At 39.2% G+C, this 24,069-nt stretch overlaps 1 protein-coding gene and 1 long non-coding RNA gene across 3 annotated transcripts; both read left to right on the top strand.

Moving 5' to 3' along the window:
* The first annotated feature begins 25 nt into the window (after positions 1-25).
* FBXO9 (F-box protein 9) lies at positions 26-22,229 on the top strand. Of its 2 annotated transcripts, XM_082218350.1 has the most exons (13): positions 27-383; positions 2,555-2,632; positions 3,780-3,938; positions 5,191-5,248; positions 13,907-14,006; positions 14,643-14,773; positions 15,604-15,718; positions 17,518-17,636; positions 18,092-18,182; positions 18,919-19,014; positions 19,291-19,384; positions 20,605-20,759; positions 21,652-22,229. In XM_082218350.1, exons 1-13 carry the CDS (start codon positions 381-383, stop codon positions 21,758-21,760), a joined length of 1,308 nt encoding a protein of 435 aa, XP_082074476.1. In that variant the 5' UTR covers positions 27-380; the 3' UTR covers positions 21,761-22,229. The 2 variants fall into 2 exon arrangements, with proteins under 2 accessions (XP_082074477.1, XP_082074476.1); XM_082218351.1 differs by lacking the exon at positions 3,780-3,938 and having other exon boundaries at positions 26-383.
* LOC309529944 lies at positions 5,255-7,484 on the top strand. The gene is made up of 2 exons (XR_014218535.1): positions 5,255-6,530; positions 6,584-7,484. It is a non-coding gene; the product is annotated as an uncharacterized lncRNA (long non-coding RNA).
* Positions 22,230-24,069: the final 1,840 nt, after the last annotated feature.

Below are 24,069 nucleotides of genomic sequence, written 5' to 3'. Positions count from 1 at the left end.
GTTGGCGACACTCGCTCGCGCGCTTGCCTGCCTGCCTGCGACCTGCTCTCGCTCTCTCTCTCCTTGAGAAAATGGCTGCCGTACGCCGCGCTCGCAGTGACTCCCGCTGCGTGGTCCGCTTCTCCGACCGAGAACTCTACTAAAATTCCCTTCCCGACTTGTTTAACCGCTCGTAAGAGGAGGGGGTGAAGAAAACTTAAAAACCAGACATTATTCAAGGCACAAAAGACGGGGCCCGCGGCTGCCGGTCGTCACCGACGCTCGCGAAGCAGCAGCAGCCGAAGAGGCCGCTCGCGCCTTGAAACAGCCACAGCGCCCGCAGCCGCGCGAGAACAACCGTTGGACGGGCGGCCTGGGGTAGGAACTGCCTCGGCCTCAGCATGGTAAGGGAGGGGGGGCGATGGCGGCGCGTGACGGGGGCGGGGCACGTGGGGGCGGAACGCGCCTCCCTCCTCCCTGCCCTCCTTTTCGTTCCGTGCGCAGACCCTCCCAGGTGTCAGGGGCCGTCCCGGATTTGCAGAAGCCACCCCGGTTTCCGAGTCGATCCCTGGATTCTTGACTTGATCCAGCTTTTCCTTACGGCATCCCTGTTGTCATCGGGAGAAATGTTGGAGGGGAAATTCTTAAGTTCTCCCCAGTGATCCATCATGTTTGAAGTCCAGGGCAGATGATACGAGCACCGAGATGCAAAATTAAGCATATGACCGCTGTTATTTTGTGTGTGTGCACGCGCATATATATGAATGTGCACATATGTGTATATGCGCGTATATGCATATGCATATATAAATATGTAGAATTACTGTATATACAAATACATGCATACATACAGGGAGCAGCCCTGAACACCCAGGTCTTTGGAGAAGACTTCATCACTGCCAACAGCAGCTTCTATTCCTGAGTGGCCTATGGCGAGAGGAGGCGACTAACCAAAATAAAAATACTATAAATAATAAATAATAAAAAATATGCAAGAGCTACTGATGCCATCCATCCAGTGAGGCCCACAGAACTCAAGGAAGATTTTATATGAAACAATAGTGGAAACATTAGCATTAAGATATTTTTAGAATGTTTGAGCCACTTTGAAAGCACTTTGGTACCAAACTTTGAATCTGTTCATTGGATGAGTCTAGTTGAAGCTATCTATGATTTTCTTTAACACCTGATAATGAGTTAATAGGTTTGTATACAGTATATGTATTGAGCACACAGAACTTGGGTGTCATGCATTTATATCCCAAGTAGCAAGAATGAGTCATTTGCTGAGCTGGGTGTGGTGCTGCACATCAGTTTTGCCAGTATGAACCTGCTTTTGAGCAGGTTGCAATTAAGATTTTCCTGAGTTTTAGGATCCCACAGTGAAGGAAAACTCAATCCAGGTAATATTCCTGTCAAGAACTAGTGTGAAAAATCAAATACGTAGCAAGCCGCCTAAAATGACTCCTCTTCCCACTGTCTTGATTATGTGCTTTCTTGTGAATGTGGCTGAAGGTTTCTGTGAAACGAAGTAAGAGACTTTCATAAGAGGTAGTGGGAGGATTTTTTATTTTTCCACCTTCAGCTCTTTGTTGCAGCTGCTACACTAATTCCATATACACAGTCTATTTTCATGTGTATTTGTCCAGGCCTTGATGGTCTTGATACTGTTGAGGCTTAGTGTTGCTGTTTTTTTAAATGGATTTATTTTTATTTATTCTTTTTGGTTTATATATTATATATTTTTTATTGTTTCAAACTGCCCTATGTTTTCATCTGGAGCAAATGGCGTATAAGACTGGAACAAAAAAAATACAGCATTACTTCATGCATGGTCTGATAAGGTTCTGTATTTGTATGCAGGATTGTACATCAAGTTACTGTGACTCCGGTGTTTGTTCATCACTGCTTTATACAAATGAGGTGAATACAAAATTCTTTACCTAGAATGCCACATAGTTAAATTTACACTCGAAAAGTTCCTGTTTCAGAGCTTAGCTATAGATGTCTTAGTTTTAATAGTAAATAATAGTATTTGTCCACTTACCTTTTCTTCCAAAAGATAGCTTATCTTAGGAAACACATCTTTAAATGTTTTTTAAACATTTTTGGTTGTCTTCTGCAAGGCTGTGTAAATGGTTATATGTATCCTGTTTTATGTTTTTATTTATCTGTTGCATGAAGAGATCTCATTTTAAAAATAGCTACGGGGTTATCTTTCAGAAGACAGGTCAACCATTGAGCACAGTCTAAAGTTAGTAAACGATCCCATTAATAAACTGTAGCCAATTAATATTCATCTCATTAGTATGAAGCAGTGATGAACAAACCCCAGAGTTGCAATGACATAGAATCCTGCATGCAAGTACTTATTATTATTATTTGATTTATAATATTTAATAATTTCAGAGGGTATACTTTGAGTATGAATAGTGGCTCATCTATAACATCTGCTTAAAAATTCTGTATGATTTTAGATTAGGTGTTTTGTAGGATAAGAACAAATTATGGGACAATATTAATTTCATTACAAATGTGACTTTAAGTACTAATTTCATGTGATTTATTCTCTCAGGCAGAAGGTGAAGAAGATTGTCACTCTGACATGGTAAGAGCAGATGACAATGAAAGGTCTGGGGAAGCAAATCTTCAGGTATGTCTGCTATTGTATTTTAGGGCATGGACTCATCTGCATAATTTAGTTTTTTGGTCTGTGTATTTTTTGCCCTTTCGTTGGTATACTTGTCCCAATCTGCACTTTAGAGCCAATGTATATGAATGCTTTGAACAGATAGGCAATTTGATAACGTGCCTCGTTTGTTTCTTTGGACTGAAAAGTTTTAAGGATTTTATTGTGCTATAATGTTCATAAAGATAAGCAATTCCAGAGGCAGTAGAAGTAAGTTCTATCTGTGGATAAGAAATACTTTACAATCTGAGGGAGTGCATTAATTCATACAAAATGCTGTAATTCCTGGCTTCTTTCTAACTTCCAAGCTTTAAAATACTGACATAGTGTATATTGGTCACTCTTTGAAGAATGAGCTATAGTAAGCTCTTTCTGCAAATAGACTTTTCCTTTTCCTTTAGGGTATTATCTTTTTGTGTAGATTGGGACATCTTAGCATCTTATTGTGACACCTGCCACATACTTATCTGAAGGATTTGAAGAATGTTGCAACTCTTAGTTTTCTTACAATAAATAGGAAATGGGACAGCTTATAATTTAGCAGCAATAATGATTGAGGAATTCACTTCATTTTTCAGCAAGTTAAATGATCCAGCGCAATTACTTTCACCAAATGAAAATACCCCAAAATAGTTCTTCACCATATTTACTCAGAAACTGGCTTAGAAAATAGTAGAAATTCATTGGTGATTAGGACCTTGCAATCTTGTTCAGAAAGCACTTGCTGAGATGGCTTAACTATATAATAAACAGTTTGTTTAGATGATTGTCAGAACCCATTTATTGGCATTCCATGTTTGTGTGATGTTTCAGTTGCACTGGGTTTGACAAGATGTGCCAGAATCTATTTTGCTTGTTTCCAAACTTGCAAATTTGTCCTGGAAAGGCCCACAGCAAAGTGATTCTTTCTCACTAAAATTAGTAGCTATGAATACACTAAAATTCAGCAGCAAAATGTCAGTTACTGACTGGAATAAATAATACCTTCAGATTTTTTTAAAAAGTAAAATACCAAGAATCATTTGCTTCATTACATGGAAGAAATTATCTAAATATCTTGCACTTGTAGACACGTCTACGCAAATATTGGATTTAGTTTCTGGATTTCTAGGCAGAGCTCCAGATGTTCAGAGCACAATGGATGTTTGAACTTACCCCAGGGGTGAGCTCTACGGGTTTGGAGGTTCGATCCTGCAGAACGTCGGCAAGAGGGCCTTCAGTAAAGGCTGTAGATACCAAAGGAAAGCTGGAACTAGCAAAAGAGGAAAAGGTAAAGAACTTGAGCTTCTTATCTTCAGTGAGCTAATGGAATGCAATCTCTACGGGCTAAGCACTTAAAAAGCATGGGCTACTTTTTCTACTTCTGTTCTTACCGCTGTGCCATCTCTCCCTACTTTCTCATTCTGTTTCATCTTCTGAATTAACAGAATATGGACGTATTACCCTTAAAGCTGGGAAATACAGAAAGATGCTTTAAAATATTTATTTGGAAGATGTTGCTCAGAGTTCCTAAAATGCTTGTCTGGATCCAAGTTCAATGAAGAAAAGGGACTAGCCATGTTTATTGTAGATAAATTAGTAAAATGATGGGGACAAATTTTTATTAGGATAGATAAATTAGCAAGATAAAAATGACAAAAATCCTACTAATTTAACTTGCATGTGTAAATAGGAAGAATTCATAACAGAAGGAAGATGCATGTCAAAACTGAAAATGCTGAAGAACTTGATTCACCTCAGTCACTTTTTTATAGTAAGCTAGACAGTTTTTCTTCTGAAGAAAAGTGGAATGACAATAACTATCTCCCTTTCCCATTTCTATTTTGCTGTGTCTTTTTCATTTGATGCCCTAGGAAATTTTGGAGCAAATTTTATTTATCAAAAATAACACAATATGTTGGAAAAACTTGCTATTTCACTGATTTGTGTGTTCTGTTCTTAATTGCAAGACTTGGCAGAAATATTGCAGCTGTAATGTGCTCTGACGACTGTGCTTTCTCTCACAACTGCCTTAGACTTCACTTTTGGAAATGATCCCGCAGGTGCTTTCTTGCTTAATATGTCACCAATTTTTGCTCTAGGTGTAGAATCTACAAGGAGTTACTGTTTTTTCCAGCAGATGCTAGTCACCATGATAGTATCAAATCATAATTTTAACTTACTCTTGGAAAAACTGCTGTAAAGATCCACAATGGCACATCCTCTTGTGGTCATTGTATTGAGATATTTTCAGATGAGTGGAATTACTGCCAGTTTCAGAACTACCGTAGATGGACAATTTAATTGTAAAACTGCAAAACAAATAGTAGAAGTAAAATGGTATTGCGAGGTGATGAAAGTTTAAGGTTAAGAAAATGACATATCACAAACACAATCCATTTAGTTGGACAAGAAAAACTTCACTTCTGTGTGACTTAATTTTATATTTAATGCTGATAAAACTTGCCATATATTATGATTGAGTAGTAATTTTATTTGGCTTGCTGGCAAGAGACTCAAACAATTCACTAATTTTTGTGCAGGCAAGAGAACTGTTCCTGAAAGCAGTGGAACAAGAACAAAATGGGGCTCTTTATGAAGGTAATCTAATGTTTGTGTTCTAATCTTTATACAGTAAATTTCTGGATCTTAACTGTTGCATATGAACTGAATTCATAGGCTGCTGTGGGTAAAAACTACTATTTGTACAGTAATTGTTGGGAGGAAAGAATTGTGAACACAGCTTAGAGCTAGGCAGTTTTGTTTTCTCATCTGCTGATTAAGAATCCTGTTGCAAAAGTGAAGGACCACTAACTACAGTTCAGATGACATGGGGCCTCTGGTGCCTTGGCTGGAATATTGATTTTGACTTGGGTGAACCATGTTAAATGCCCTGCTCAGTCATAAATTTAATTAGGTAGTCTTAGGGTGAGGGAAGAGATTTCTCAGTACCCTACCTCACAGGGATGTTGTGAGGATTAATAAATGATTCTAAAGCCCTTTTCTTTTTAAGAACTTATAAACTTAACTGACAATTTCATTTTGAAGTATGTATTGGAATATATAGAACTTGTTGCTACATTTTTCTCTTAGCACTGCACGTGTGAATTGACAAGTACTCCTTGGCAGAAAATTATTACTTGTCAGGAGCCTAGTTCCTTTACTTGGGAAGGATTCAAAATCCAAGAATGTCTCACCTGTGGTGTGCTAACATGCCACCATGATATAAAGTACAGTGGTACCTTGGGTTACAAACACCTCAGGTTACAAACACTTCGGGTTACAGACTCTGCTACCCTGGTAGTAGTACCTCAGGTTAAGAACTTCTCAGGATGAGAACAGAAATTGTGTGGCGGTGGCAGCAGGAGGCCCCATTAGCTAAAGTGGTACCTCAGGTTAAGAACAGACCTCTGGAACGAATTAAGTTCGTAACCAGAGGTACCACTGTACTGAATTTGGTTATATTTAGAAACCCAGCATCTGTCGGTGGCAGATAGGTGCCATTGACACTGGTGAACTTTCATAGCTAAGCAAGCTCTTCTACATGCAAATTCACCCTTGAGTCTTGATATCCAATTGGCACAACGTAATATATACACCCGTGGGAAAGCTTCCTGTGCAGAAGGGATACTGTGCTAAAAAGTCACATAAATATTGGCCTGTGTCTAAATGGCTTTACTGATCACAATGTGATTAGGTACCTTCTAAACATATTGTTATGCAGCTTTTGTCATCTTCATTTTTGAATGCTCTTAGGAGGACGTTTTGGTAAAAACTCTCAAGGAAATTCTACTGTTTCATACAGAAAATTATTACATGCTGCCGGTGTCTGAAAACAGCTCGGGGGTCTTTAAAAAGGCTAAAACTAGTGAAATTTAAAGCTGTTAAATCCCTTTTTTTTGCTGGAAAAAAGTCAAAAACTAGTGAAATTTAAAGCTGTTAAATCCCATTTTTTTGCTGGAAAAAAGTCAAAGTGATGTCTAATTTGACTTGAATAAGATTTCTCTTAAGGATCCCTCTCTTCACTTTTATAGCTCAGTGTGAAACAGATTTTTACCAGCATTCTAATTTGAGAAGTAGTCTTGACATATAGAATAGGCAGCAGTGGGCAGTCTTTTAGGATCTTGCTAAATTTAACCTGCACAAAATAGCATACTATTCTATTTGTTGAGGGTAGTTCTTGTCTCTGGTTTTCCGAGGCTTCGATATTGAAAAACACAAACTAGCTCCTGTCCCAGTTTCCATGCTTATTAAATCCTATTTTTAAAAAAGAACCTTAAAATAGTTGCTTCACTTTGAAACATGCTTCTTGTGTGAATAGCTGTAGCAAGTTATTCTTTTATATAAAAATGTTCGTACTCAAGAATGACTTCTAATGATCCTAACATTGATATTCCTGTCAAAGAAGAACATTAGGCTACAACCCTATGCCCACTTAAGTGTGAGTAAAACTCTTAAAGTTCTACTGTGTCCAGAGTAAATATACATAGAGTTGCACTGTTTGTATACCCTTTAAAATACAATAGAATATTGTCTTTGTGCAGTTGGGATGCTGCACTAATATGTAATATTGCTAGGACAGGATAATTTTAGCCATATACCACATTTTAAAAATAAAGCAACTTGCCCCATATAATAGAATTTTATCCAGTTTCGGTGATGTGCTAAGACTGTATTAGGCTGTGCTGCATTTGCCGCATAAGACTTTGCAACTTCATCTATTTCAACCTCATCTATTTTGGTTTCTACACTCCAGGCTGCTAGGTTAGTTCACCTGAGTCATGTTGGTTCTGTGATGTTGACCCTTCTTTTCTTTTAAATAAAAAACTTTATAAAATTCGTGTGTGTGAATAACTTGGTATTTCTGCAAAATGAGACAGAATGATGATTAGAGAAAGTGCATTTATTACTAGAAGATGCACTGGAACAAATGTGCTATTCTATAAAAAAAAGATTGATGAAATGCATCTATACCATAAACATATGGTAGAGTGCCAGTCCTTACAGTACAGTCTCAACACAGAAGGTTACTGGAAGGGAAGCATAATCTTTAAGAGACGCTCACAAAATTAATCTCTTTAATTGCTGCAACTCTGGTGATATCCATAGTGCCCTTTTGTAGGACACTCCATGTGTGATGACTTGCACACTATATCCCCTTTCATGTATCATATAGCCTCTCTCATGTTATAACAACTTTCATGTAGGGGCCATTGCATGCCAGTAGGCCTTTATAAGCCAGCGTGATTAGAGTGTTGAGAGACCTGGGTTCAAAACCTCCACTCATCTATGAAGTTCACTGGGTGACCTTGGGCCAGTCACAGTCTCACATCCCAACATACCTCATAGGGATGTTGTGAGACTAAAATGGAGAGGAGAACCTTGCAACCCAAGTTCCTTGGATAAGAAGTGGGATATATATGTAGTAGACAGTACACTACTCTGCCCTAACTTGATTCCGAATGTGCCCATTTCAAATGAATGGTCTTAGAGTTCATCAGGTGGATTCCAAGGACCTAAGTATAAAACAAACCAGATTTTACACCTGCTGCTGATAGTGGGTGAATAATAGGTGGCCTGCAGGCCCTCAAATCCTTCTTCCCAAACTTAGGCTATCAAGGGCCGTGGCAAGGAAGGCACCTAATAGCAGAAGCCTGATCATTCCTTGGTTGTCATAAGGGATTATGGGAAATGATAATGCAATAAGGATTGAACTGGGAAGCATTGGTGAAGTATGTTTTCTCATGATTCCCAATAGCATTGGAGGAGTGTGTAGCTTTAACTGCTTATATTTTTCTTTCCGCCTCTAGATTTTGGAAAGGGTGTGGAAGGGTTGTTATTACTATTTATTAAGTTTACATACTTCCCTATACCCACAGGTCTCAGGGCAGTTCACATTGTATTGAACCCCCTCCTAAATTGAGCCCGGGTTTTTAGGGTGGGGTTTGGGGTAGATTCAAAATGGACTTGGACATGGCTAAACTGAAAAAGGTCATTTGTGAACTTTCCCCTTATAAAAATCACTGCTGCTGTTTCCATTTAAAATAAATGAATATGATACCAGTCCTAGCATTTACTAAATGACATGCTTAAAAAAGTAGTATATTTTATAAAAGTTGCTCACAATAAATGAAGCTAGACCTTAAGATGCTATATTACCCAGTAAGAATAATATGAGAAAGATGCTAATGGAGCTACCATTGTAAGACTGGGATCCTAACTGATTGATCAAGAAATAAATTACCTTGAAATCAATGGGATTTGATATCATAGAATCTAGTGTAACTCCCTGCAATGCAGGAATATGCAGCTTTCCCATAAAGGGACCAACCCTCAATCTTCAGAATCAGAACTTTATTAGCAAAGCCAACAGGCCACAGCTATACAAGAATTAAAAATAAAATAAAATAAACATAAAGAGGGGATAAAAACAAGCAAAAGGAGGTCCGTCAGGTGAACACGTCTGTCACTCAGATGGTGGCCCTTAATTTCACAGCTCTCTCGATGTACCTTGCGACCTTTTCTGTTGTCTGACTGTCCGTATCAGATAAGAGAAAGAACAGTATAATGTCTTGTGGACGGCCGGGGTTGGGGAGAATGAGTGGAGTAATAATCTCATTCCTTAGGTCTTTATAAAGGGGGCAGGATAGAAGGACGTGGGACACTGTTTCCGTGTTACCATCTCTGCATGGGCAGAGTCGTTTTTCAAATGGAGTCTTTTGGTAACGACCTTCGAGTACGGCAGAGGGAAGAACATCCCATCTGGCCAATGTAAAGGCGCGTCTGTATTTTGGGATGGTTAATTTAGACAAATATGAAGCTAGGAAGTCAAAGTGGGCAGGGGGAGAGTAAGTATACCATGGACACATTTTCTTTAGAATAGTCAGGTTGTTTTGCCGTTCAATGTCTTTTAGGCGCTGGCCTATTAGGCTCTTTGCTTTACTAAGGCCCATTGATAGTAGGGATTGCGAATGCAGACCGCATGTAAGGAGTTTTTGATGCACAGTTTTGAACCACATGCTTTTATGAGGGTCTTGCATTACTAGAGGCAGTAGACCGGGTGGATTTAGATTAAGGCGAAGCCAATAGTTGAGTGTTCTTTGCCAGGTCTGAGTTTCTACAGATGGGAGGCAGGCCTCGAGTCGTAAAGCTGCGTTTGGGACACAGGAGGGGACACCGAATATCTGCCTTAGGAATTTAGACTGAACAGTTTCAAGACTTGAGCAGTGGTTCCCCGTCCATATTTGTGCCCCATACAGTAACTGCGCCAGAGGTTTTGCCTGAAAGACTTCAAAGGCTGCTGGGATATATCTGCCCCCCTTCATGTAAAAGAAGCGCGACAGCATCTTAATGCTTTGAGCTGCTTTTTCTTTGGCATATTTTTGATGGACATCCCAGGACCCGGTCGACTGGAAGACGATACCCAGATATTTAAAGGCTTTAACCTGTTCGATTGTCTGGTTGTCCATCCTCCAGCTATACTGTCTGCATTTCCTTCCAAAAACCATGATTTTGGTTTTCTGATAGTTTATTACCAGTTGCTCTCTCCTACAGTATGCTGAAAATTCACCTATGAGCCTATTTAAGCCTATTCTTGTTCGAGATAGAAGTATCGCATCATCAGCATACAAAAGCACGGATATTGATTTGTCAGCCAGTTTGGGGGCATGGAAGTCCGGAGATGACAAGCAGTTAACCATATCATTGATGTAGAAGTTGAATAGAACTGGGGCCAGGATGCAACCTTGCTTGACCCCCTTGCTGACAGGAACTGGTCCTATAAGATGGCCATTTAACGAAGTTCTTACATACAGCACCGTGTCTTTATATAAACAGCTAATCAAAAATAATAGTCTTTTGTCTATACTTGATGCGCTCAATTTATCCCAGAGTCTTGCACGTGGAATTGAATCGAAGGCAGCCTTTAGATCGATAAAGGCTGCGTATAGCACCCCACGGGATTTTTTGGCATATTTGTCAATTAGGTAGGCTAGGGTGAAGCAATGGTCTATGGTGGATCTGCCTTGCCTGAAACCCGCCTGCTCTTCCGCTAAAATAGCTTCAGTTTCCAGCCAGCTGGTTAGCTTAATATAAAGATGTTTGGCATATAGTTTGCTGGGTATGGGCAGAAGGCTGATTGGTCTATAGCTCGCCGGGTCTGGCCTAGGTCCTTTTTTGTAGATTGGAATAACTATTGCCTCTGTCCAGCCATCTGGAAGTAGACCCGTTGAGTCAATCCAGGAAAATAGAGATGCCAACAGGGGGGCCCACCAGCCAATGTTAGACTTCAGAAGTTCAGCAGGGATATAATCGTTCCCTGGGGCCTTATTGTTCTTTAATTGTGCGATTAGGTTCTCAACTTCTTTTGCAGTTACTGGTGGCCAATGAGGTAGGTCCTCCAATTGGATGCGTAGTTTATAATGTTGGACTTCCTGGTCATGAAACAAAGATTGAAAATGACGCAACCACTCCATTGGTTCCACTGTGCAGATGGAATTGGTGTGCTCCTGGTCCAATAGACCAGATATGGTTCGCCAAAAACAAGTAGTATCTTTCTCGTGCGATGCCTTAACCAAGCTTTGCCATGCGGCTCGTTCAGCTTCCAATTCCTTTCTCCTTAATAATTGTTTGTAGGACCGTCTCACATAAATATAAGCATTAAGTAGGGTGGCAGTCCCTAATTTCCTATATCTCTGGTAGGCTGTTCTCGTTTGTCTCCTTGTTTGCCTGCACTCCAGGTCAAACCAGCTAGCTCCGTCCTTTGCCCTCTTTGTGGCGGAGCTGTGTATCGCTGTTGTTAAGTGGGATTTCAGTCTTTCCAAAAGTAATTTAAAGCGTTCCATGATCGCGTCTACTGAATTGCCTGTCACAATAGCGGATCGAATAAGCTTTAACTCTGCTGACTGAAGGAGGTGGGTTAGATTTTCATTCAGTATTGGGGACCATTTGAAGGGACCAACCCTCAATCTTGGCCCTCAATCTTGGCCCTATCAGCACCATGCTTTAACCAATAAAGCATAGTTATAATCTAACTGCATTTGATCCATTCCCTTCATTCAAACAGAAGGTTAAGTGCGAATAAGAGTACATAATTTTCACTGACATGTTGAAACATCCACTATACTTTTTACAGTCAGTAAGGCCCCATCTGCACTATAGATTTAAAGTCATATTACATCATTCTAAGCAGTCATAATGTTCCCCAAAGAATCTTGGGAGCTGTAGTTAAGGGCACTAAGAGTTGCTAGGAAACCCTTATTCCCTTCAAAGAGCTAGTTTCCAGAGTAATTTGGGAATCAGTCCCTCTTCCCATGACTGTTTAAAGTGGTGTGATGCTGCTTTAAATGTATAGTGCAGATTATTATTGAATTTATGCCCTAGTCTTTCCACGGAGCCCAAGGCTGCAAAGAAATACACCATTTAAAAACAAATGAATGCACTGCAAAACAGATTAAAACATTCCAAAAACGATTACAATTTTTTAAAAAACCTAAAATCGGTTGCAGTGAAAAACATTCAAAAAGCAGTTAAAACAGTCTTCCGTTCAGTGATCTTAGGGTTTCCAGGAACAGTATTCTTCAGACAGCAAAAGTCTTGTAAACTGGAATGTTTTCAAGTTCCTTCTGCAGGTTAATAATCACTAGAGAGACATTCAACAATAACTACCATTGAAAAGGATGTGGCCAGCCCACCAAGATGTCACAGGCTATATATGAGGCCTAGATGAAATTTATAAAGACTAGCCTGTGTTCTCCAGATGATGAACACTCGACTCCCATCAGCCGCAGCTAGAATGATCAGTGGCCTGGAATGATGGGAGTTGTAGTTCACTAGCTTCTGGAGCGCCATAGGTTCTCTGTCCTTGTTCTCACTGGTGGCTCCCAAGTGCTGCTTTGAGGATAGTCACAAAGGAGATAGTAACCAACTTGTGTTGAAGAACTGGTGGATTTATACAGGTTTCATGAAACACTATTATCTGATATGAGCAAAAATAGGCCTTGTGGTAAAAGACGCTTTCAGTGTCTATATGCTGATGGCACCCAGGCCTGTCTCTGTACCCTAGAATCTTCACCCCATCCAAGCACTGCTTATGTATAGATTCTATACACTGGCCATGGACATATTGCATACCTGCAACTTCTAAGGGGGAAGGCCAACTTATCTGCCCAGCTTGTAATGCATTTCTCTGCATAAACCATGTTTTGCTTGTTTTCCAAAGACTTAGTTGTTTTTGCAAAGCTGCTACTGCTGTGTTACAAACTCTCTCCAAACTTCTTGAGTTTGAAAAGTGGCTTGTCATGCTGTTTGGGGACTGTTGTATAAGACTTACAAGTCCAAATCCCTCCTCCACCTGCAGGACTAGTTACATGGTTCTTTGGGTCTTTCCCATTGATGTCAGTTAAAAATGATAGCTGAACATGCACTAGTGCATTAACTAATAGTGTGAGGTAGTCTTCCCTAGGAAGATACAATTGCCAGGGGAATTATTTCTCCTCTCTGGTCTCCCATTTCACCTTATTCCAGATCTTGACTGGACCAGAAAAAATAAGGCCACATTGCCTATTCCTGACTGATAGAAGGCGGCGTGCTGACATTTTAATCTTTGGTTGATTGTGACTACTTTCATAGGTCCTTAGACAGTTTTAATGATTCAGGGGTTCAGCTTTAAGGTCCTTGTTGGTGTAAGAAGTGTATACAGTCGTACATTGGTTTTCGAAGAGCTTAGTTCATGAACAACTTGGAACTCGAACACCGCAAACTTGGAAGTAGGTGTTCTAGTTTGCAAACTTTGCCTCAGAAGCCGAACATCCGCCACAGCTTCTGATTGGCTGCAGGACGCTCCTGCAGCCAATCGGAAGCCACTCCTTGGTTTCCGAACATTTCAGAATTTGTATGGATTTCCGGAATGTGTTCTGTTTGACAACCAAGGTATGACTGTATGAATTTATTTAGTTCGTGGGCATAGACTGTCCCCCAAGATGTGTTTTACAAACTTCTTATTTCATGGTAACCATTCATGATAATGAACTTGGATTCATGCATTTATTTTACAGAAATAAATATTGATCTTGGTCAAACCTCTCCTACTGCCTCCTGGTATTTTATGAGTGCTCTGGGTGGGGGGGCAACCCTTTGGAGCAGTTTTCCAGCATTGTTAGATATAACCTGAGAAATGTGCTAATAAGCATACTTTTCATGAAGATGCTCAGTAAAGTAAGTGCAGTTCATTATTTAAGTATACATTACTTTTATATTTAGCTATTAAGTTCTATCGTCTGGCTATGCAACTGGTCCCAGATATTGAGTTTAAGATCACCTACACCCGATCTCCAGATGGTGACAGTATTGGGAAAAGCTAGTAAGTATAATACACATATTATTTTGAAAGCTTAAGATGCTCATGAGGGAATATGCCAAATAGCTGCAATTCTAAACACTTAAACCCTAGTCCTATGCAGTGAGATATGCCTAAGTGCTCTGAAATCAGTAGGTTGAAATACACCTAACTGCAGAGTTTGCACAGTACAACCCTGTGTTTGTTTACTCAAACATAAATTTCACGGAGTTTGATGCAGCTTAATCCCAAATAAATGTGCAATCTTAAGAGTGAACCCTTAGCTTTATCTTCTTGGAAGCATGTTTCACTGAGCTCAATTGTACTTATATCGAAGTAGATATGAGTAGGTTTGAGCTGTATCATAATAATTTCCAGAACTAAGAGCCTGTCTGGAAATTTACTTATAAAAATATAGAATAGTATTGGTGAAAAACCCTCATTTAAATTGACAAGTATGAATATTGGTGACAGAAACCAATAAAAGTTGTTTCTAGAACATGATGTAAATAGGAAAGAACATTACCTTCAGGAACAAGGCTGCAATTCTAGATATACACACGCATGGAAGTAAATTAATTGAAATTAATAGGTTCAGCATAAACATGGTTAAGGGGCTGTTGTATGATAATCTAATCTCTTTATGCTTCCTTCTTCTAGCATTGAAGATAATGAGAATGATAGCAAGGTGGCTGACCTTCTATCCTACTTTCAACAGCAATTTACTCTTCAGGAATCATCCATCAAACTGTGTCAGCCTGAGCTTGATATGAATCAGACGCATATCTCAGGTAAGGGAAGTTTTCATATTGAAATAGTGTGCACAGTAAAAAGGTAGACATGGGTTTTCATTTGAGCCTGGTAAACCTCTGTCTGAACTGCCCTTCGTTGTTATAATTTGGAATGCTATAGGCTTAACACTATAATTTCCATGTTAAAAATACATATTTAGTGTTGGAAATGTGTAATAAAAATAGGGACATGCAGGGATTATTATTATTTTTTGTTTACAGTTATTTTTAATCCTACCTTTTGTTTTTGCATTTAATTTCATAGGCTTCCTGACCCAAGTGAATGGAGGTCTATTTGTAAAGGCCATGATCTGCTGCTTGTTAGTAGTTGCTGTAAGAACTTACACTGCCATCTTCTTCTTGCTGGTTTTAAGAATCATATCCCTTTAAATAACACTCTAAAGACTTCTTGCTTGGTTGTATTCTTGATAGTTACTTATTCTTTCTCCTTGTATGCTGGTGATAGCATGTGATGTATCCAACACAGTTGTCATCAGAAGAAGAGAGTTGACTTTATATATGCTGAAATTCTTTGTTGCAGGTGATAGAGGGCTGCATGCTTCATGTAAACATTTTGTTGACATGCAGAATCATTACTTTAGCTTGCTTAGTGATATAAGCAGTCTCTGGAGAAACAGCTGTTTGGAACTAACACACTATGCTTAATGTAGCTAAAGATAGTTATGATATCTTTATTAAAATAGTACAATTCTAAATAAACAGTGAATAATTCTTAGACACATCCAAAGAACCACTTATTTTGGAAGTAGCTATCTCAAATAGGCTGGGAGTAATGATATATAATTACTATTTATCTGTTTTTTCCAAAGTGTTGCCAATGGAGCTGATGATGTATATTTTTCGATGGGTGGTTTCCAGTGATCTGGACCTGAGGTCTTTAGAGCAGTTATCATTGGTCTGCAGAGGCTTCTACATTTGTGCCAGGTACAAACACAACTTTCATTTAAGAAACCTGTCATAGTTTAGTAGTCTGGATTAAATCGGGGTTGGGTATTTGGTTAAAAATATTTGGTAAATTGACTGGCCAAAGGATCAAGTATTTTTAAAGCATGTGTTTATTTTATAGTGTCACCTCCCTCACACAAAAATGAATTCCAGGACAGTATACCTAGAAATGGAAAATTACAGAAACATTTTAACCTTATTAGAACAACAAATAAGATATTTTAATCATAAACAGAGTTTATACTTGTGTTAAATACAAAAACAAACTAAAAACTTACTGTGAAACCATGAAATTTACTTCTTTAAAAATGGTAATAATTTGTGCTTGTAATTGTGCTTGATTCATGGAATAGTTCTTTTTGACTTTTATCTTGGAATAAAAATAGAGGAGGGGGTTATTGATTTGTGTTTTCTTGTTCTTGTTTTTGTTATATATTTTGTGCTTTTATGTTGTGAACCGCCCTGGGTTTTGTGGATGAGAGGCGCTATACAAATTTATTATTATTATTATTATTATTAAAAATAAAGTAAAATAACAGCAACTATGAAAAACAAAAGCCATGTTATAAAGGTAGTTTTGCTAAGTATAGAGCAGATCAGTTCATTGTCACATCCAGCTTTCTGCTTCCTGCAACAAACAAAATGAGAGTAATGGTGGGTCCTAGATTGCCACATATTTGAGAGGTCTGAAGTTATAGGACATGGCCAGCAGGAGAAACTGTGCTGCTATGCTTGCCTCCGTATGAAGTAACAGGGATCACTCTGTTGCCTGCTTCCTCTGTGGTGTGTTACCCTGCTGCCTTCTACCCTGAAGTTCTCCATCCTTCCTTTTGTCCATGGGATTCAGATCATTCCAATTTAAAAGCTCTAGCACTTCCCACCTCCTCACCCCCACCCCATCAGCAGTGAGCCAAATGACTCCCAATGACAACAGTAGCAGCTGCCTATTCTGACAGCCCAACCAACTAGCAAGAACGTGAACAGAACAACCTTTGATTTACAGGGGGGGGGGGAGACAGTCAGGCAGGCCGGCCAGTCAGCTCCGTGGTTTATTTAAATTATTCACAGATTTGTTTTATGTATTTGGGGGGCAAACGGGGGATGTAGATAAATAGTGGAAATCTTGCCTGTCCTTGCAATGCCTCCTTTGGGGGTAGGGATGAGGAGGATCAAAAAAAGGTGGACCACTTCACTGCTTATGGCAGAGGTGCTTCTTGTGACCATTAGCAACTTTAGCGGATTTCTGTCTCCGGCATGAACTTGGCTGCTGGCATTCTTGTTATTTCTTCTGGAGTGTTCAAGCATGGTTGGCTCTCCTGCTTTGCGGGTCTAAAGACCTAAGGTGCATCTGGGGCTGTCCCATTCTGTCTCCGATCTAGCTCCCATTCTGGATTGTGCTGCATGGTCCCCAGTACTCATGAATCTTACTGCTTCTCAGATTTCAACTCTTCCCCCACCTCTCAAAAAACCCCACACTGCTGCTCTTTTACCTCCGAGCAGGCAAAACGTCCTCATCACTGCACAATCCTATTCAGGTTTACTCAGAAGTAAGTCCCACAGTGTTCTTTGAGGCTTATTCCTGGGTAATGTGTGTAGGGTTCATTTCTCCAAACTTTAGTCTAATAGTTTTGTTACTGTGGGGAAAATACAGGTCTATAAATTTAAACTGTAGCATAAATGCCATTCATAAATAGTCTCTTCACATCACAGCCAAATACATTCTTCCCTGTATTTTCAATTTCCTTTTTTTCTTATGTGTTTTCTATTTTTTTTACTAGGGACCCTGAAATCTGGCGTCAGGCTTGTTTGAAGGTTTGGGGCAGGACCTGTAACAAATTGGTTCCTTATACCTCATGGAGGGAAATGTTTTTGGAAAGACCTAGAGTTCGATTTGATGGTAAGGCAATCATTAACCAAGAAAAGCAGCACTTAAGACAATTGCAGCAGCATTTTCTCTCTTATTTAAATATATCTCAATGTAATATGTTACCTGGTCGGTTGCTGATATGTGAAGTGTTTGAGTGTTAGTTCGCCCAGGGGTTGAATGACTGGTAAAACTGAAGTGGTTGAGTTGGTGGGACTATATCCCATGCTTGATGCATTGACCTCATGCCACTACATTGACTACAGCTGTGTTGCAGTGGCTAGGACTGCAGCATGTAAATTAATAAGAGAAAGATGAAGATCACTATGTGAGAGATCCAATGGATTTCAAAGAGGTTTTTAGATGGAATAATATAATTGAAAGTTTTAAAAATTATCACTTTATAAGCATGAATCATTTAAGAACTCAGTGGGTCATTGTTCATAAATTTATTGATATATCTCTTTTTTTCACTCCCTATTCCATAGGTGTATACATCAGCAAGACAACATACATACGTCAAGGAGAACAGTCTCTTGATGGCTTCTATAGGGCATGGCACCAAGTGGACTATTACAGGTACAACTACTTCTTCGTGCAGTGCAGCTTGGTTATTCTTAATAGTGATAACTGCAGCAGATAAGACCCTAACTTGACAAATAATGCTCATGTATAATTTCGTAAGGATTAAGGTTTTAATTTCTAAATCATAGTTCTATTTTCAGTTGGAAACCACTGCAAATCACTTGGACTCAGTATTTCACATTGTGAACCCTTCCATGTTTCTCAAACTATGAGCATACAGAGCATTAACTGCTCTTGGATATGACACCCCAGTGCTAACTCTTCACACTGATATTCCTACTTGTGCTGCTGGTGTAGCTCCAGTAGCACCATTGAATCTCTGTGATTGTGAAATTATGGGGACCTATGCTGTTCTGTTGCATTCTCTCACCAAGATCCAAAACACTGTGCGGTGAGCCTCTTTCTGGTCTCAAGACTCCCACATCCCCAAACATGGGACATTTGGGAGCAGTCTGTTGTTACATAAGAAACTATTTGAAATAATTCTGGTGGTCAGAACTAAATAGTCAGACAAGTTCTGGTGGTACTGCACAAGTTCTGGTGGTACTGCACTGACATTTGTATGCAGGTACAAGCCCCTTGCAGCATAATCACCTGTTTTCAAGTAGGAAAATTGTAAACATATATGGGAACTTGGTTTAAGTTGTATTTCTTTGTTTTGTTTTCAAGTTTATGTGATTTTACAGAAGGAGAATCATCCTTCCCGGGTTAATGTTGCTTAATTTTGTAGGTACATGAGATTCTTCCCAGATGGCCAAGTAATGATGCTAACAACTCCGGAAGAACCTCAGTCTATTGTTCCTCGTTTACGAACTAAAAACACAAGGTGTGTTAAGTTTATGTATCTCAGAATTTTATTTGTCATGCATTGAAAGGATTGGCGCCTCGTCTTTTAAGTAAGGGGGATGTCAGGATTTAAAGTAAGGTGTGAGCACTAAAATACTGTACCATTAACATTCAGGAGCAAACTAAAATACAAATTAAGTGGCTTGAGAGTTGCAGCCCCAAGTTGTCACTAAAAGAGAGGAAAGCAGTATCTGTGAAGTATTGTCAGCTCTTTGAGAAGTATATTTTAATGGAGTCTTTTCCTTCTAAACCTTAGAACGGATGCAATCCTGCTTGGCCATTATCGCCTTTCCCAGGATACGGACAATCAAACCAAAGTATTTGCTGTAATGACAAAGAAGAAGGAAGAGGTACATATGAAACCAAATGCTAGAGGACTGAGACATTGGTTAAGATAGCAAGAAAGCAGTAAATGCTTTCTTGAACACAATTTCTTAATAGAAAAGAAGCTATCAGCCTTGTTCCCAGCGTTGCTTGGAAATTCCAAGACACACAAAAAAATGAGTTCACTTTTGATAGAATCGGCCTGCCATTTTGATTCAAAATGTTGTCAAACTTTATCCAGACATAGACAAAAACCTGCTTCTTAATCTCAAGAACAATTATGTGAAATTTGGTTACAATATCTTAAGAAGTATCAAGATGCATAAAGAACAGATAGACAAATAACTTTGCAAAATAAATAGAAGATACATACACCACCAAAGTACTTCCACAAAGGCCCTCAATTTCCTTTTTAAAACCCATAAGTATAGTTTTTTGTTTTGTTATTGCTATGCTAAGCTGCCTTCTGGTATCACCTAATTACCAATTACTTAAAATGCTATTTAAATGTAGACAGAGTTAACAATTTGTAATCTCTTTTGAAGGAGATAAATGAAGGGGGTTAGGCAAATACATGGTTTCTGCTCATGCCTTTGGATTATGCCTCATTTGTGATCTCTCTCTTGTTGCTGCTGCTCTGAACCAAATAATTAATGACCGTTAGCTGCGGGTTTAGGGGGAGGAATGTGAGCTTATGGGCAAGAAATAGTAGAATTTTAGTGGGCAGGGAGAGAGAGAAAGTGGACAGGGATCAGTTGAAGCAAGGGATAGAAATTCAGGTGGAGGTAAGACTTTACGGGAGGTAAGCTGAGGGCAGGAGAGGTGCCGAGAAGGACCTAGTTTCGTCTGTTTGTCTTCCTCCAGTAATTTTTTTGCAGGCCTCCACTGCTATGTTTTTAATAGGAGCTTTCTACTGTAAGTCTAGTTTTTAGATATTTTGATCTTTATAAGCCATTTAAATATAAATAGCATCCATTTTTCTGTAAAATAAACTCAAACTGCTTAGGTGATGATTTTTCACCCAGAAAGCCGCCTGTTACTCACAGTTTCTCAGTTCTGACCATCCTGTTGTGATTGTTTTATGATAATGATAGGTTATCGTATATAGAACCTACGTATTTTCACAAATGGAAATATACAGGCAGTGTCATTTATTCGGCAGCCTTAACTCTGATTTTCAGCTTTGGCAACTATCTTTACTGTTACATTTTCTCGACAGCACTATATTGTTTCTGTTTCCATGTAGAAACCAATTGACTACCACAAGTACAGATATTTCTGTCGTGTCCCTGTGCAAGAAACCGACCACAGCTTTCATGTAGGGCTACAGCTGTGTTCCAGTGGCCGCCAGAGATTCAACAAGCTTGTTTGGATTCATCACTCTTGTCACATTACTTACAAGTAAGTTTTTGGATAAAAAGGGGAGAGGAAAGAATACTGTTTGGTTGGGATTAATGACAGAGAGTAGTCAGCCCTTCTGTCCCCCTCCTCATGTTTGGTGCCTGGAGGAGGTGAGGATGCAGTGCCCCTCCATCAGCCTCTACCAGTAGGGAAGAGTGGTGATGGTGGGGGCTTTGCCATGGTGGTGGCCCCTAGGGATGGTCCTGAAGCAGTCTGTGGGATAGGGGGAGGAATTGCTAAAAATTGCCTTTACGCCCATTCCACTGATGGATGCATTAGCGAAAGAAAAACAATTGGATTTCCTCCACTACAAGAATTCGTAAATAGATGAGGCTTGGCACAGTCAACTCAGTCCTTAAGATTGATGGGGAAGATGCTTTGCTTGTGTTGTCCTGCATTAATTCATGGTTCAGGAATGCACAACAGGGTCATCTTGGTAGTGGCACCTGGTTTTGGAGATGCCATTCCCTAGAAGATAAATTTGTTCTCCTCACTATATACAGTATTCAGATGTCAGCTGAAGATATGTTTGCTTCCCCAGGCTTTTACAAATCGAGATTAGATAATTTTAATACTTAACAGTTGCAGGGTTTGGTTTTCTTTTTTGTAAATTTTAATGGTTCAAATAATTATTTGCTTTATGAGGTGGCATTACTCATAATCATGAGATTACTGGAATTATTATTCCATTTCCCCCCCTGGCATTTACAAGGTGTTGGCCCACATGGCTTTCAGATCCATTTTTGCAACTATAAGCTGCAGCCATAAGTTACAGAAACTAATAAAATAAAATGAAATCTTAAGATTTTGGGGGAGCTGAATTTTGTCTTCAGTACCATTTTCTGCAATATTGCAGCACCGGTCTAATGTGTTTCTGTAATATCTTTTATAGGTCTACTGGTGAAACAGCAGTCTCTTCTTTTGACATCGACAAGATGTACACCCCTTTGTTCTTTGCTCGAGTGAAGAGCTTTACTGCATTTTCAGAAAGACCTCTCTAAGAAGGTCACATCTCTTACTCCTGCATGAAAAATTACAGCAAACAACACTTAAGTTATAAATGTGTGTATATATATACATATATATATATATATATGAATTTTATTTTAAAAATGGGGGATCTTTTTGAAAGATATATACTGGAAATAATTTGATTTAGGGTGGCAGGGTTATTTTATTGGTTCTGAAGTCAAGTTTACACATTATTTTAATCTTGTTTATGTTGTGAAAAGACTTTGATAACATAAAAGGCATTTTTGCCATGTCATTTTATGAGCAAATTTATAAGCTGTTCTCTTTCCAGCGTAAGGCTTCATCTGCCTATGCACCTTAAGTTCAGGAATCGTTCTAAACCTACTGCTGTACATAAGACATGGTGTGCGTGCATTGGGGGAAGGCTCAAAATGTGAAGAAATTGTCCTACATCTGTGTGTGGCCTACACAAATGTAAAATAAATGTTTACTTTGAAATACATGTATTTGGGTTGCCTTTCAAGAAGAGACATTGACTTTGCTGTAAGCTGAAGCCTTACAAAAAAATTAAGCAAGGGAAGCAAAGTCAGAAGTTCAGCTTCAGTTGTTGCTATCTGTTTTGGCATCACGTTGTTTCAACAACTAGTAGTTGTTGCATTGCAAGGGGTAGAAGATGAGCGAGAAGTCACATTGGGGAACTGGCTGCCTCTCTCCTCTTCTTGATCCAGGAAAGGATTTCAAGAAAGCAATTTGGAGCACTGAACTTGAAAGTGCATTGTTTGAATTATGGTTCCAGTTACAGGTAGGTAGCCGTGTTGGTCTGCCATAGTCAAAATAGATCTGGCAACTTCTGTTTCAGTGTATCTGAAGAAGTGTGCATGCACACGAAAGCTCATACCAAGAACTAACTTAGTTGGTCTTTAAGGTGCTACTGGAAGGAATTTTTTTGCTTGAATTATGTTATGCAAATGAGAATAGGGCTGTACTCAAGTATGTTTGTCTTTTCTTTGTTTAACCCTTCACCTATACTGCACACCCCTTGGGTGTTTTGTCACACTAAACTGATTTTTTTTGCTTTTGGGGACTCCTACAGATGTTCAGGTACTGTGTGCTGCTTCTCCTGCGTATGTACTTTGGGAGTTGAATGCAACTGCTGTATGATGCTTATCATAAATATGTACTTACAAACATAAAACTAAAGTTTCTAAATGTTTTTCTTCTCCCAGTTTGTGTTACATTTATTTATTTACAATCGAGCACATCCCTTTAAAATGCCGATTTATATTATTTGTCGTAGGTTTGACCCAGGAACTTCAGAACAATATGCTTGTTTTTGCTATCATTTTATCCACACAGCATCCCTATGAAGTAAGTTAGACAAGAAGGTTGTTTTATTGAAGGCCACTCAGTGATCTTCATTGTTGAGTCAAGATTTGAACTCAAGTCTCTGTAGTCTATATAGTGTTTCTATTCAGTACACCAGACAGGCTTTTAAAAATAAAACAAATTGCCAGTTTATAGGACAAAGCATGGGGCTATGGTTCATAGCTACGAGGCAAAATCTCAAAATATTTTATAGAGTAAAATTAAATGCATTCTTTATTAACCTTTTTTTTGGGGGGGGGGTCACAGCCTAAACTTGGAGACAATGGCTTGGGTCCACAGATGTCTTTCAGAAGTGACCTGCTGCATCGTCCCTTTGTCTCATCACATATCATTCCAGAGGACAAGCTTTTTGGAGGTCCAAGGAAGGGGCTGTAGGACAAAAGAGCTCCATTGCATAGAGGCTCCACTAACCTATCTGAGCATCCAACCTAGTGGCTGGGATCTAAAGAACTATCTAGGTGTGGTAGATTTCCTCCCCTTAGCTGGCGCTGTTACAAATAGCTTATGAAGTGCTGCTGCTGTTTTCAAAAGTGCTTTGCCATGCTTCTGTGGAAGACTTTTTAGAAGTTTAAGTCCAAAGTCCCTCGGGATACAGTAGGTCTGCTTACCTCTGGATTCTAGCAGTATTTTGAATTCTATTGCTAGAGTTGTATGACTGCAAATACAGGTTGTTTACTTTAAACATAAATTGCCGGTGCACTTTTGAACTCTTGAGTAAATTGACACAACTTATATTCACACATCTTCAATCTCCGTTCAAAGAGAAGTGCTCAGGGTCAGTTTTTTTAACCCATCCACACATTCAAACCAAGCAGAAGTATTTGCTCAGATTGGAAAAAAAGTCACTGTCTTTTTTAACCACGTTCTGCTCTCTTGGTTGTTAATTTAGAACCATTTTCATGACAAAGGGAAATGTATCCCTGTTAATTCTCCTTGACTTCTCAGTGGCTTT

Source organism: Podarcis vaucheri, assembly GCF_965113315.1.
Source record: "Podarcis vaucheri genome assembly, chromosome: 3".
Classification (NCBI taxonomy): domain Eukaryota; kingdom Metazoa; phylum Chordata; class Lepidosauria; order Squamata; family Lacertidae; genus Podarcis; species Podarcis vaucheri.
This window is presented reverse-complemented; position numbering and strand designations above follow the sequence as displayed.

What these genes read in the sequence shown, in the direction of transcription:
- FBXO9 (XM_082218350.1), top strand. An exon ending in GACAGTATTGGGAAAAGCTA is followed by an intron (nt 14,007 to 14,642) that starts GTAAGTATAATA and finishes TCCTTCTTCTAG; the next exon opens with CATTGAAGATAATGAGAATG. An exon ending in GAATCAGACGCATATCTCAG is followed by an intron (nt 14,774 to 15,603) that starts GTAAGGGAAGTT and finishes TTTTTTCCAAAG; the next exon opens with TGTTGCCAATGGAGCTGATG.